Source organism: Osmerus eperlanus, chromosome 3 (assembly GCF_963692335.1).
Source record: "Osmerus eperlanus chromosome 3, fOsmEpe2.1, whole genome shotgun sequence".
NCBI lineage: Eukaryota > Metazoa > Chordata > Actinopteri > Osmeriformes > Osmeridae > Osmerus > Osmerus eperlanus.
Window position 1 is genome coordinate 18,371,058 of NC_085020.1, and position 15,949 is coordinate 18,387,006.

General features: G+C 45.5%; 1 protein-coding gene across 1 annotated transcript in view; it reads left to right on the forward strand.

The window, feature by feature from the left end:
• The window catches only part of si:dkey-100n23.5, a 35,560-nt gene extending 19,874 nt beyond the window's left edge, over positions 1-15,686 (forward strand). The window contains exons 12-13 of the mRNA XM_062457656.1: positions 11,528-11,675; positions 13,472-15,686. Of these exons, the coding sequence (XP_062313640.1) occupies positions 11,528-11,675; positions 13,472-13,642 (319 nt within the window). The 3' untranslated portion in view covers positions 13,643-15,686. The remainder of the gene's footprint in view (positions 1-11,527; positions 11,676-13,471) is intronic.
• The last annotated feature ends 263 nt before the right edge of the window (positions 15,687-15,949 follow it).

Sequence of the window (15,949 nt, forward strand, 5' to 3'; positions counted from 1 at the left end):
CTCCTTTCTTCACTCGGAAAAACGAGGGAGGAAATCTCCGAGCTGCAGTTATTATTCATCCCTCAAAGAAAACGGAGTAGGAGGGGGGACGAGCGACGGCATGCGGGAGGGGGGATACATTAACTCTTCCGTCTCGTGCTCTGCATTCTATATCCCTCTTTCTTTCCTTCTCTCTCCACATCCGCACCCCACCTCTCACACAATCTCTCTTTCCTCTCTTTCTCTCCTCTCTCTTACTTTCCCTCTCTTTCTCACATTGGCAGCTGTTTTTTCTCTCTTCCCCCCCTGCAGTTATCCAGTCTCCTGCAAAGTATTTGCAAATGTGTGTGCGTCTTGTTAAGGAGTTTACTTTAGCACAATGATTTACCTCGCTGTTTCTAACAAGTGCATCATTCAGACAGTAAATGCGTGCACGTGTGCACAATGCGTGCACACTCTAGATGCTGTGTAGGACGCACACACAAAGCTAATAATGTGTATGTGCCTGTACGAGTTGTTCTATCTGTGTGCAGTTCTTGTTTGTGTCTGCATGTGAGTGCTACTGATTGTTGCTGGGGACAGTGTTGTCTTTGTAACTAGAAATGGAGAGGCCTTCAGCCACCATCCGTCACTGAGCACGACTGCTCTCTGCTATTCATCCTCATTTACAAGCCTGGCCCATATACAGTACACACACACACACGTAGAGGCTAAACACACGAACACAGAGACTGGATGCACGACACACGTAAACACACACAGCAGCCAGACACACACACACGGTGTAGAAACACAGTGCCACATAGGCTGCGTGACCTGTTTCACACGTACAAAGGCAAAATACACACACACACCTGACACGCATACACACGTCTCTTACAGCTCTCCCCGGCACATCTTTAAATATTCACCACTCTGGCTGCGCTGAGAGTGCCGTAAATGCTGCCTCACACTCCAGGGAACCACTCAAGACTCCTCTATCATCTGCTCACGCACACACATGCACGCACGGACACAATCACTCACAGTAAAGCACATGGACACACATGCACAAGCAGCCTTACGACGGCATAATGAAGCTCACACATGCAAGGACACATGCATACACACACCCAACATGCGAAGGAGGTCCCGTGCAGTCAATCAATAAGAGATTACCTCCACACGCTCACATTGTGTTGTTTGTGTGTAGCCTGTGTGTGTGTGTGTGAGTAGCCTGTGTGTGTGTAGGCGCTGTTCTGGCTCAGAGGGTTGAGTGGTGTTGTGTTCCAGGAAACAGGATGTGTCTTTGTTTGGGTTATATTCCACTGGTAATTTTAGCTGTTAATAATCCCCTGTGTGTACAACTGTGTGTGTGTGTGTGCGTGTTTGTGAGCGAGCTGTGCTTCTCTGTAAGTATGTTAGGGTTAGAGAGAGAGAGAGACTGTGAGTGAGTTTGCAGGGAGAAGAGTGTGAACGATATGATCCAGCGTAAGTATACCAGCTACATCTCCTAACCAGGAACAACCAGCTAGACTCTCACCAGTCGGTTTTCAAAACCAGAAAATCGACAGAAATTCCTTTAGAGGTGGTGTCGGAGGCTCTCAACACAGCTAGAGCCTTAGACCTCTCATCTGTGCTGGTCCTCCTCGAACGGTCTGCAGCCTGTTTTGTGGTATGACGCGGTCAGGCACCAGCTTCTCATCTCCACGCTGGGTGAAATGGGCATCGCTGGAATGACTTTCCTGGTTCAGGTCCTTTCTATCTGAAAGGAACCTTGCTATGGGTTGGGCCCACAGGGATCTGTGCTGGAACTCATGTCCATCTACATGTTCTACATGCTCCAAATTCTCGGCTTGGTCGTTGGATCACATGACTTCTCTTACCACTTCTACACTGACGACGCTCCTTTCCACCCTCCCCTCCCCGAGTCAACAAAACAATTTGGCTGATATCCCCTATTGGATGTCCTGCCATCAGCTGGAACTGAATCCCTGGCAGATTCTGTCTGGCACAAGAGCCCTCCATCACTATCGACGGCATCTCTGTGGCAGTCTCTTGCTTGGCAAGAAACCTAGGCATCATCCTCGATATCAGACTGGATTTCAAGAAACACATGGCTCGCATGATGCAGACCTACCGGTAGTCTCCACGCCACAGAAAGAGGATCCGTCTGTTTCAGAATACTCCATACAGCTCTTCTACCAGGCCACAGTACTCTTCCGTCTTAGTTACTCCCTTCTCGCTGGCCTACCGGCGTGTGCCATACGCGCTCTGCGGATCATCCAGAAAGCTGTCGCCCGCCTAATCTTTAAGCTAGCCAAGTGCTCACACACAGCTCCCATGCTCAGATCGCTCCACTGGCTGCTGATCGCTACAGGGATCAGGCACAAATCCCTGACACTTGCTTATGCCGCGGCCAACAGGACATGCCCCACATACCTCAAGCACCTTATCCAGTTGGATGTACCCACTCGGGCGCTTTGCTCTGCAACATCGGGTCATCTCGCAATTCCTGGGCAGCGAAAGAAGGGACCTCGCACTCGCACTCCTTTTTCTCCTTCCATGCTCCACAGTGATGAACTGACCTCCCTGTTCAACCATGCACCTCTCCATCCCCACAGTCCTTCAGCCGGGGTCCCAAGACGCTCCTCTTCAAGCTTCACCTTGACCAACATCTCTTTTGCTTGACCTAAAGGCACCAAAAGCAGAACTCAGCAGTTCATTACTTCTAGTGATAACTGCACATTTGCGCCTTCTGTGTATCGGAGATCCTGTTGTTCAAGTGTCTGGCAAAAGACTGCACCCGCGAGACAACGAAAAAGGGAGGGATCAAAAGGGAGAGGGGGTGGGGGGTGGAAGGAGAACGGTTGGGGAGTGGATAGTGAGAAATGATGGTGTCATTCAGAAATGATGGTGTCATTCAGGTGAATGAGAGAGTGATGTATAAGGTGGCCTGTGTGCAAGACTGGCTCTCAAACGTTTCTGGGGAGCATACCTTTGCTACTGTGTGCTTGTGTGTGTGCATGCATGTGTGGGTATGTGTGTGGTAATGTGTCGCTGTGCTCCACTGCCTACACACACGCACACACCAACCAGGCGCTGCCTGCAGCTACGCTCTCTCATCTCATTCATCTTTCATTAGCCACACTAATGTATCAGAACACTGCACACACACACACACATGTCCTCCACTTTATTTCTCTACCTTCTATCTCTTTCGCTTGCTCCCTCTCATACAGTACTCGCATATACACACAGACCAAACAGCACAGGTGAACAGTCAGGTTGAACTGTTTTGCTTGTATCCCTAAACCACGTAAGTCACAGAGGGGGAGAGAATGCCTCAAAAACTATGCTCGCATTAGCAGATAAACGCCCATTTTTTCCCCACAGATTCCGAAACATCCTTTTTTGGTAGACTGTTATAAACCTTCTTATCACAGAGGTGTTCTGCAAGAAAAACTCAAACAAAACGGGAAATGAACAGGACGTTCGTGCTTTTAGGGATGTCGAAACAAAACCAGCCTTACTCGTGTGCTAAACAGCCTTATGGTATGAACAGAGAGTAATACTAGGTGTGAAAAAGGTTTCATAACATTTTCTTATTTTATCGTTCATCCTTGTCTTTTATACATTTCCCTATCTGTCTCTTTAATTTCTGTGATGCCGTTTTCTTTCTCTCAGTCCTGAGACCTCTCTGTGTCTGTCATTCCAACTCTTTGCTTCCCTCGGCTTCTTCCGATTTGCTTTCCTCTGCTTTGTCACTGTTATTCAAACCATTTCCCTCTATCTCTCATTCATTCTTTCTCCTGCTCTCTCTCACTTTTTCTCCCTGGCTGACACATCGGTCTCTCCACCAGTAGCTTCTCTCTAACGCAGTTTCATGTCTTTATAATGTTTTCCTTTTTTATTTTCCAGGCTTGCTCTTTTTTCTCTCTACCTCTTTGACACAAATTGATTTTTCTATCCACTTCCCTGTCTTGCTATCCATTTTCCCTCATTATACACACCTTTATCTTTCTCTATGCCACCACACTCTGCTCTCTTATCCCATTCTCTCTGTATCAATTTTTTATATATCCTCCTTTTCATTTCTCTCCCCCAGGTGAGGGGAAAAGCTTTTTGCCTCTAATTGCAGCTGTTCCGTTGCCATGGTGCGTGTTGCTTGGCAGTAAGAGGTGCGGCGTGTGTGTGAGTGAGTGAGTGGCAAGTAGTTGATTGCTGGCTGCCAGCTCTCATTTCCTGGATGCCGATTGTGTTTTGGCGGTGGCAAGAAAAAAAGAAGTAACCAGAAATAGCCCCCACCACAAACACTCACTCGATCAGTCACTCACTCAATAGCATATTACATTTACATTTATGCATTTAGCAGACGCTTTTATCCAAAGCGACTTCCAAGAGAGAGCTTTACAAAAGAGCATAGGTCACTGATCATAACAACAATGTAGCCCCAAACATTGCGAGCAGCCAAAACATGAAGCATACTTTGTGGAAAACCAAATAAGTGCCAAAGGGAAGAACCATAAGAGCATGCAGTTAAACAAGTTACAATTGAACAACATGAAACTCCCCACAAAAATGCAAGAGTGTACCTGTAGAAAAAACAATCAACAGTAATATATTTCACAGCGAGTACAAGAATTTGAAACCGTTACAACTAACTAACAAGAGCAACAAGTCTCTCAATCATATACAGTTATGCAGTCTGGAAATATTTGGACCGTGAAACCATTTTTATAATTTCGTCTCTGTACGCTAGCTACCACACTGGATTTGAAATGAAACAACCGAGATGCAATTGAAATGCAGATATTAAGCTTAAATTTAAGGGGTTGAACACAAATGTATGAAACATTTTGGAATTGCAACCATTTTTATTCACAGTCCCCTTATTTCAGTTCCTTAAATGTAATTGTATACATTTACATAATAATAAATACAATTTTAATTTGTAATACTTTGCAAGCAATGACATCTTGAAGTCTGGAACACATGGACATCACCAAACATTGGGTTTCCTCCTTTGTGGTGCTTTGCCAGGCCTTTACGGCAGCTGTCTTAAGTAGTTTTTTGGTCTTTCTGCCATAAGTTTTGGTTAGTTGTCCTCCAAAAATGAAGTTCTCTAGAGAAGGGAGACTGCCGTTGGAACGAAAGGGAGAAAACGTTTTTTTTTTTTTTCTTTCAACGTAGTTAAGGCGGCAGGCGTGTGTTGCTAAGGCGGCCGCCTCAACAGCAAAGTGCTGCGGGAAACCCTGAAGCTGCGCAGCAAAGACGCAACATTGCCAAACATGCATCGTGAATTGTAGACTTACATGACAACACAGGTTATTAGCCCCATGCCAATAAACTAAATCATCACACATTCTACCTATGCTAGATACAGGATACGTTAGCATTGCTAATAGCTGTTAGTGACAAAATGATACTTACAGCTTGCGGTTGTGATGAGCATACGATCGGAACAGCACCTCTTCAGCAACAATGGCTTAGCAAATCCTGCTTTAAATTGTCTAAGGTTTTCAAAACTGTCTGGTGAAATGGTTCGAGCAAATGAATAATTGAGTGTCGAACTTCACAGGGATCTTCTCATAGACAAACATCAGCCATGCCCGTCGAGTGTTTGGTTCCTTGGGAAGACTATGAAAAGTGTCAGCATTCCCTATACAGCCTGGAACACTGCATTTACGACCGTGGTCCATTTTCAATATCCTTGAAAAACTTCCCCAACTTTCTTCTTTGTAATTCCCGTGGAAGTACACAGAGCAGCGCGCAGCTAAACTAGTGTCTTAGCTAAACTAATTTTTGGGGCATGACAAAGGTACAGACCAGAGCCAAAAAAAGTCTAGCCACATTTATGACGTCACAATGTGGCTTTTTGGAAACCGACTGTTTTACAGCGGCAGTTTCAAATTGTGAGATTTGCATAGGAAAGAGGTGTCAATGGACTTTGAGGTTCACTGTATGTCCATTTTACCCACCGTCGTTATTCAACTATGACAAGGTATATTCGGTTTTGCAGTCAATGACCCCTTTAAAAAAAGGGGTTGCATAGTATTAAATAGTTGTAATTTATAAACCTTCCCTCCAATTTGGATGTGAGTACCCTTAAATTGAAGCTGAAGGACTGCACTTTAAGCCTATTATTTAACTGTAACTTGAATATGTTTTGGTAAACAGCCAAAATAAGTGTGTCAGTGTCCAAATATACATGGCCCTAACGGTACACTCACCACGGACACATACACACAAACCACATCTCTGCATCCAGTCAAACCAATGAGACATTTATTTCCTGAGTTATCTTCCTTTGTGCATGCGTGTGGCCCGTCACAGCCTACCTACATTACAGCCTACAGTACTCCACAACCTTGTGCTCTTAAGAAATGTACCCACTGACCTAACCACCCCAAACATACCCCAACCCTGTCCAGCCTCCCTAACCCTCTCAGCCACCTGTCTGAGAGGTGTCTACCTCAAATAACTACTCTGTCTACATCAGGGGTGTCAAACCTTGGTTCTCGAGGCCCGCTGTCCTGCATGTTTTAGATGTTTCCCTGATCCAGCTCACCTGATTTGAATGAATGGTCCTTACAACAACCCATTTAATTGAATCAGGTGTGTTGGAGCAGGGAAACATCTAAAACATGCAGGACAGCGGCCCTCGAGGACCAGGGTTTGACACCCCTGGTCTACATCAAACAATTCACAATGCAACAATGCATGCTCTTCTGTCTCCTCCGCAAAACACCCCTCAAAAAACCCAGTATAATGCCTCCCTATGACCTTCAGCTTTGCATTCAACCCTGTGTACCTTAACCTCAGCCTATTCCACACCACCTCTTCCCACATGCACCCTATTACACTCACCGTACCCTTAACACACCTGCTCACCCAATAAAACCATCGACCTCATCAACACCTCACGTTACATCTTCCTCTCCTTGCCACTCCCTCCTCCTGTCAATCATCCTAAATCCACCATCAGCAGAGGAGACTTCCGTGTAGCCACCGGCCCTACCAACCTATTCTCCATCCCAAACTCCACCACCTCCCCAATCACCCATCCAAAATCCCTCACCCCACCTCTGTTTCTCTCCTCAAACCCAAACAATCCTCAATACCACTGCAAGGTTCCCCCCCCCCTCCTCCCCCACCACTCTCCTTCAGCCTGGCCCATTAGACCAGCACCGTCTGCTTCCTCCTTGGGTCCAGCAGTATCTCCAATGCACCCTCTGGCAATGTTTCAACTGTGTAGTCCAGCACACAGCCTAAGTACTCTCGCCCGTATTCTATCCAGTCGCTGCAGCACCATCTTAGCTGCCGACCCATACACAAAGCATCCAAAGTCGATTGCTGACCTAATGGGTCATGTGTATTCTGCTTCCCGATCACATCCCACCACTGCTTGAATGAGGTTCAACACCAGTGGAGCAGTTAACCTCCAGCCACTCTATATGCTTCCTCCATGTAAGCATGGCATCCATCTATAGCCCCAAGTACCTAAACTCATACAACATCCCTATCTCCTGCACATACCTCTTTAGCTGTACCCCCTACAGATTCCTCCTTGTAATTACCATGAAACATGTCTTGACCTTGACATTCGAAATCCCCATGTCAGTGACCAGTTCTTTACAACATTTACCACCTCTTGCACCCTCCTCATCACCAACGCCACATTTCCTGACTTATTGATGACCCCACACAGGCACACACACATTCTTCTCTTGGTTTCTTTTTTTCCTTGCTGTGCCTATGTCTCTGAATGCCTTGGGCAAAGCTGTTGACAGTGTGAATTTGTCATTGTATGTTAGGTATTCATGAGTGTGGTGTGTATGGGTGTAGAGATGCTTTTGTGCATACGTGTGTGTCAAGGGACTCGCCAAACTGCATGTGTGTAAAAAAGCTCTGCAGATCAGGCAGGCTTTGTGTGTGTGTGTGTTGCGGGGGGGGGACTTCTGATTTATTTCACCTTCAATGGGAAGTGAAATGAATATATACAGCTGCTGGTTTTCCCCCTGTACCTGTTTTCCACCAGTGTGAACCGGGTGCTAGTTCAGACCTGGTGCTAGTGCCTGTTCGGAGTTGGCTCAACTGCCGAGCCTTCTAAGAAACGGTTAGATTTTCCTCGGGCTAGAAAGCCAGCAAGGAGCCAGGTCATACGTCACAATGTACATCTCATTTTTCCCTGAACCAAGCACAACATTAACAATGGCAGAAGTCACGTAAACAAATCTATGAACATTTACATTTAGTCATTTAGCAGACGCTCTTATCCAGAGCGACTTACATTAAGTACAGGGACATTCTCCCCGAGGCAAGTAGGGTGAAGTGCCTTGCCCAAGGACACAACGTCATTCGGCACAGCCGGGGAATCGAACTGGCAACCTTCAGATTACTAGCCCGCTTCCCTAACCGCTCAGCCACCTGACTCCCTATGAACACTCTCTACAAACACTATAGCTAATAAAGGAAGGAATCTTTCTCCTGGAACAACGTTCCTTCAGGACCATGGTGCTACAAACACGACAACTTGTGTCTGTAGCACCATGCGTAAGCACTTTCTGTATTTTGTCCACATGCCAATTTTTTATGAATCCTCCGCACAGTTTTATAAATGAGGCCCCTGGTTTATTGTGCATTGAATTCTGACTTTATTTATGGTGTTTGAAAAACTGTGAAACTCTCATGGCTCATGGCCAGACCGGATCAATCAGTATCCTAAGAGGAATTACTGGTAGCTACAAACGTGGTTCAAGTTAGACAGTGATAGACAGTGATAGTGGGGTTATCCAATCACCTGACAAATATTTTTGAAAGTGCCCTTTCCAAACTGTTTCCAAGGACAATTTCCCAGTTGGTTATATGTAACAAACCATCTGGCAAGTCAGGTTAGCGCCCCCAGTGGCTCAACTTGTTGATCCACTGAGCTATACATCTCCATCAATTACATCAAAAAGGTTTCACCCCCACACGTGAAGTGCACCACAAATGTGATTTATTTATGCCTAAAGCAAGCCAAATATCCAATACAAACTTCTAGTTTTAGACTTTGATATCCTGGCCCCGTAGTTTGAGTAAAACGTCCTTAAAAAATATTTCTGCTATATGTTAGAGAAATATAAAGAGGGGATGCAGAGAAAGTGTGAGAGAGATGCAGTGAAAACGTAAGAGAAATTGCGAAGGAAGTACAGACAGAAAGGCCACAAATCTGAAAGCTAAGCGACGGTTGAAAAGGGTAAGGAGAAGAGGGAGTCGAGCTCTCTCTTCCTCTTGTCCTTGTGAAGTGCTGTTGGCATGGCAGCCAGAAATGTATCAACCTACCTTTCACGTAACCTTTTAAAGCCCCAAGAAAATAGTGAATGGTGACTGTAGGCGTGGCTGATAACGTTTTGATTGACATCTCGACATCTCTCATAGCAACAGTCATGCACAGCAATGGCGCAAAAGAAATCTGCTTAGTTCAGCCCTACAATATTATGTTTGAGCCATCTAGCATGTGAAAACAATTCAATTAAAATGGTCACTGAATGGTGAGCTTCAAAATAATTTACTGTCTGGGTGGAGGGGGGGGGGGGGGGGGTCTTGAGCTGACTCGAGTCTGTATAACTCAAGACCGATATCAACTTGGCAGAAAAATTCCCTCCGTATGCCTGCGCCTCGTCCATTAATTGTATCTAGCCGGACAAGTTATCCCTTCTCAGCGTGAGGAATACAAGGTGTCGCGTGTGAACATGTTGAAATGCGAGCCCTGATTTATAATTATCTTTGAGTTGAGGTTTTCTTGCAGTTGCGCCTGTTGGGGGTGGGACAACTGACCTGGATTTTTTTCATTATTGGTTTGCAGAATTTATTTTGTCATACATGACATGATTTTCCCTACGGTATGGATATAATTACGGCATAAAATTACCGTACAGAACTTTAACTCAAACATTGCAAGCAATCTCCCGCATCCCCATAACCAATATTGCACAGATGGAGGAAAGCCTTGTTTTCAGGATTTATCGTTTGGTTTTATATGACACTACTTCAAACGTTTACAGACTGAGTCCGCAAAGGCCTGCAATCACAAGCTGTATCGCTGGTCCTCCGAGAGGCTGCGGATGCTGTGGAACAACCAAATTCAGCCCGCCCTAGTGACTTAAGCACAACCAATGCTACAAAGAGCAGTGATACAGAGTTTGCCATCACACAATGACCACAAAAGTCAAGTTTGAGTAGGTTTCCTATGGTGTTCGCTCTACAGAGAGAATGTGACGTTGTAACTGACCCATCTAACCCTAACCTATACAGTAAACATATAAGAATTGGTTGGTCTTAGCTCTTTTTCAAAGGCAATTCTGCAAAAGTTGGAAAAATTCAACTCCGCGCCGGTGCAGATTGCATTCTATTGAAACAAATGGAATGGAAATGTTAAGATTCCTTCGAATTCTACCGTTATATACGTTTAAGGCCATACCGCCCAGTCCTGTTTTGTATAACGTAATGTTTGCACATGTTTGTGTTCTTATTTTTGTTTCTGTTTGTTTCATCCCCCACACTCTCAATGTGAAAATGTATCTATTTTTGTCCCTGTGTCACCCCCATCATCCCCTCCCTCTCTCTTACATCTCACCTCTCACTGCCTCCCTCTCTCTTACATCTCACCTCTCACTGCCTCCCTCTCTCTTACATCTCACCTCTCACTGCCTCCCTCTCTCTTACATCTCACCTCTCACTGCCTCCCTCTCTCTTACATCTCACCTCTCACTGCCTCCCTCTCTCTTACATCTCACCTCTCACTGCCTCCCTCTCTCTTACATCTCACCTCTCACTGCCTCCCTCTCTCTTACATCTCACCTCTCACTGCCTCCCTCTCTCTTACATCTCACCTCTCACTGCCTCCCTCTCTCTTACATCTCACCTCTCACTGCCTCCCTCTCTCTTACATCTCACCTCACTGCCTCCCTCTCTCTTACATCTCACCTCTCACTGCCTCCCTCTCTCTTACATCTCACCTCTCACTGCCTCCCTCTCTCTTACATCTCACCTCTCACTGCCTCCCTCTCTCTTACATCTCACCTCTCACTGCCTCCCTCTCTCTTACATCTCACCTCTCACTGCCTCCCTCTCTCTTACATCTCACCTCTCACTTCCTCCCTCTCTCTTACATCTCACCTCTCACTGCCTCCCTCTCTCTTACATCTCACCTCTCACTGCCTCCCTCTCTCTTACATCTCACCTCTCACTGCCTCCCTCTCTCTTACATCTCACCTCTCACTGCCTCCCTCTCTCTTACATCTCACCTCTCACTGCCTCCCTCTCTCTTACATCTCACCTCTCACTGCCTCCCTCTCTCTTACATCTCACCTCTCACTGCCTCCCTCTCTCTTACATCTCACCTCTCACTGCCTCCCTCTCTCTTACATCTCACCTCTCACTGCCTCCCTCTCTCTTACATCTCACCTCTCACTGCCTCCCTCTCTCTTACATCTCACCTCTCACTGCCTCCCTCTCTCTTACATCTCACCTCTCACTGCCTCCCTCTCTCTTACATCTCACCTCTCACTGCCTCCCTCTTCAGGCTCCACAATGCGGTGTATCCCCAGGAGCCGCTGTTCCCTCTGACTCTGCTTCACGTACTCTTTGCCCCCCTCCACGGCCTGGCCAATGCCTTTGTCTTCGGTCTGGACAGAGACACCTGGAGCCTGCTCAGCCCCACAGGAATACAGGTAAAGACAGAGTGCATTTGTGTCTACCTGAGTATACATCCTGACTGTCATCTTCTTGTGAGTATTTCAGACTTTGATTCATTTATTGTGTTAGCTAAACCAATGTTTGGGGCTATCTCGTTGTTATGATCAATGACCTATGCACTTTTGTAAAGCTCTCTCTTTGAAGTCGCTTTGGATAAAAGCGTCTGTTAAATGCATTAAGGTAAATGTAATGTAAATGTAAGACACCACTCTTCTTTCGTTCCTCGACACACCTCTCCCTTCCATTCTCTCCTCTACTCATCTCCCCTACCCTACTCTCCTATACACACTTCTCCACTTTCTCTTGTACACACCTCTCCTACACATGTCCTCTTCCCTCCTGTAGGGATATTTCGCTTACGAGGTACTGATGAAGAAAGGAAAATTTAAACACATACACCTGACCACACTTTCTGTTTGTGCACATATTTTAGTGAGGGAGATATCAAAATATATTGATGTGACTGTCTGAGAGGGAGTTAGTGGTGTGTGTGTGTGTGTGTGTGTATGTGTGTGCGTGCTTGTAGGCAAGCGTGCGTGTTCTATCATGACTAACAGGCGGTTGTTATTCATCATGGCATGCGAATCCCAGCAGCCCACACACATCAGGTGCGAGATTGGCAGGGGGAGACAAGAGCGGGGGTGGGGGTAACGGCGTCAAAACATTCTCCCCTCTCCGCAGTGAATCTGTATTTTCACACTCCTCCCTCTCTTCTCTCTCTCTCTGTTTTATTCCCTCCCCCTCTGTTATGAAATCTCCGCTCTCTGGCTTTCACAGCGCTCTTTTCCTTTTCCAGGCTTTTTCCTTCTGTTATTCTCTCGGTCTTCTCTAAGAGGTGCCTTGCCTCCTTTGCTGTCTACCTCATTCTCTGTCTGTTCTTCTTTATCATTAATACCTGGCACATTCTTTGCAATTCTTTTAGTTCTCTTCTCTCTTTCTTTCTCTCCTCCCTTGTGTACCTAACTCCGTTCTCTCTATCTGCTCCTATCTTTTAGTCTATTCCTCTGTCTGTAGCCTCTGTCTGTCTTTTATGACCTGTTCACGGCAGCACTGTGTCCCTTTATGCCGCCTCGCAGTTCTGTATAAAAGGTATGAGTCAGGTGGCTGAGCGGTGAGGGAATCTGGCTAGTAATCCGAAGGTTGCCAGTTCGATTCCCGGTCATGCCAACTGACGTTGTGTCCTTAGGCAAGGCACTTCACCCTACTTGCCTCGGGGGAATGTCCCTGTACTTACTGTAAGTCGCTCTGGATAAGAGCGTCTGCTAAATGACTAAATGTAAATGTAATGTATGAACACGGAATGGGGGGGGGTCGTTGTTGTACCGGCATTAAGCTGGCAGCGGAGGTAGTCACAGAGCCAAATTGACGTCTGTTTAAAAGGGACAGCCGGCATGGTGGGACTACACTTATTAGACTGCAATGTGGACGTCACGCCTCTGATTCCTAAACGCCAGCATGCTATCTAAAATCACACACGGGGAGGCATCATTCCGCCTTCTTTAGGTTCAGTGTAAACAAACTAAGCCGGCATATGTACGCCTACTTTCATTTGAACTCTGTCCTTCACTCATGCATTGTTATTGATTCCCTCTATCTCTCTCTGATATTGATCAGCATTTTTGGCCCTGTGGCCTGTGGTACCGCAGTCAGTGTGCAGTTTAGCTATGCTTTCTGTGTTTGTTTGTTTACACTTCTGAATCTTCGAGCTTCATGGTATTATTTTGGTTGTACCTCCTTCAGTTACTATGCGTGTGTGTGTGTGTGTTTACAGCTGGCGCTCCAGTCTCGTCTGTGTGACAGGACGAATATTAGGGAGTACCACCCGGGGCTGGTCCGGTACACCCAGACAGAGCTGGAAGACTTCAGCGAAGACGGCGATGATGAAGACGCCAATGTGCTCTTCTTTTCTCCGGATATGACTCTAAAAGACAGAGGACCCTGAGCACCGAGGGAGGGGAGGAAAGAGAGGAAATAGGGTCAAGAGAGAGAGAGAGGGGTGTGGGGGAGCAGACAAAGTGTAAGAAATAGAGATCCAGGGAGTGTGTTAAACAGAAGCATGGGTTTCGGGCCAAGACAAGCAGGACATGAGCTGCCAGCTTTTATTATGGTTCTATCTATCTGATATTGTAAAGCTACACATAGGCACGCTCCTACACCCCACTCTCCCCCCAAAACTGCAGCTACCTGAAATACTGCTTCCCTGCTTGGCAGTCTATCTTTCAGTGTTAAAGAGGAAGGTCAAGAAAGCAGCGGTTGATAATGTAAAGATAATTCAAAAGCTTCCCACATATACTGGCTGCATCTCAAAACTCTCAAGAAGCCAGCTCTCTCCTTTTCCCCCTTCCTTCCCTTCCCCGCTGCATTCTGTACTAAAAAAACTGGGATGTAAAATGGGGGTTAACTGAACTGTAGCTCTGAAAATGTAGCCCAGTAAATGAGTGTGAAGCATCACTGCCTAGAAGAGAGACATCCTGAACTGATGTTCTGTACACAGCATGTGTGCTGAGCAAGGAGAGCAAGGGGAGACCGTTTACACCGACCCCTTTCAGCTGAGGAGAAAAAGTGGAGGGGGAAGAGAGGAAGAGTGGAGGTGACAAGGCAACTTCAGACGTGTCTGTGTCGAAAGGCAAATAAGGTATCTGAGCAGAGGTGTAGCCAGTAGTGGGTGAGGGGGTTAAAGAATGGAAATTAGAGTAGGAAGATAGAGGAAACCAGAAGACGAAGAGAGCTATTAGTGAGAAAGTTCCAGGATTGCTTTGGCTCTTTGAAGTCTGGACTGTTGTCCCGTTATAAAGTATAACTGTTTTTGCTACAACTTTCTACAAGTGTCTTATTTTCATACCATTTTTTATACACGTATTGCTTCCATTTCACTGAATTGTGTTTGTTTGTTTGACTATTTATGACATGAATATTGTATATATATTTGTGTGTATATCCTATATTTATTTTGTATGCTGACTTTGTGACTGGAATGATAATTTTTAGGACCCTATGGGTGTAGTTCCTGCTGTTTGGAACACACATACATATTGTATTAACACTTTGGATTAAAGTACCTGCAAAAGGAAGACATTACACAAACCAATCGGCCCCTTTTGAAATAATACTGTACATAGTTTCTGACCAATGCACTCACTCTCTTGAAACGAAGTTGTTGTCAAATACAGCCCCACAAACTCACATTGTAAACCACTTTTTAAGGTGTTGTTTGAATACACTTCTTTATAAGAGTTGGACAGAAGAGAACCTTTGGAGTCCTGTGCCATTGGTGTTTCCTGCCTCCAAGATTTTTGACAGAATTTCAACGCTGGCTAGGAGACTACCAATCAAGGATGGATTTTTGTTTGGTTACTTAAAACTTGCACCACGCTTACACTTGGACCTGGGAGTGGTGGAGCTGTTTGTGTCCCGGGACAACGTGCAATGCCATTTATGGTTTTCTCTCTGTGCGTGGGATGGGTCTCGGCTTCTCATTAAGGGTTTGCTTATCTGTTCAGCCACTCGTTGGTTAAACGCTTCCTGGCTGTCACGTACAGGTGAAAACCTCCTCAGAAAGCATCAACGCCAAGGCAATAACTGTTCATGGGGCTGGAAGCTCTATAGGCCTCCGTCTGATCGACACCCCTACCATTTTGTTTTTCTCAAAACAAGTTTACCCCTCGCTGACTATGGCAAAGTGGTTAACAACGATAATAATCTTATAAAATCCTCTTCATTGACTTTCAATTCAAATTCACATTCTTGAAGTTTGAATGGAAAGTTTGTCAAACTTGTAATGTTTAAACGGAACAGAATAGACAGTGGCCTGCCTTGCCCTTTCAAAAGCTATGCCTTTTATATCACCTCAAATTTACTTTGTGGTGGTTCATTCTACTAATAACAAAATACAAAAAACTGTGTGCTCCTCCCGGTCCCCAATCACCTCCACTATTCCCAGGTGAGGTCACCTATGAAGCTCTCCTATACCCATACACCATCCAGTGTTCAAAAGGTATAACAATAAAAACAACAAATTAATCATTTATAATGGCTGCAAAAGACTTTGGTTTATTTGTGTCCAAACAATTTCACACGCTTCACTGCACGTCCTTGGGTCCTGAGATATACTTTTACCATATTTCAACTTTATACAGTGCCTGGTTCTTGAGATAATCTAGCCACATATACACACACAGATTCCTGGCATTATAGACTTTCAATTTTGAGAATGTAACGGAAATAATGCAAGTTTGTCAAATGTGGCACA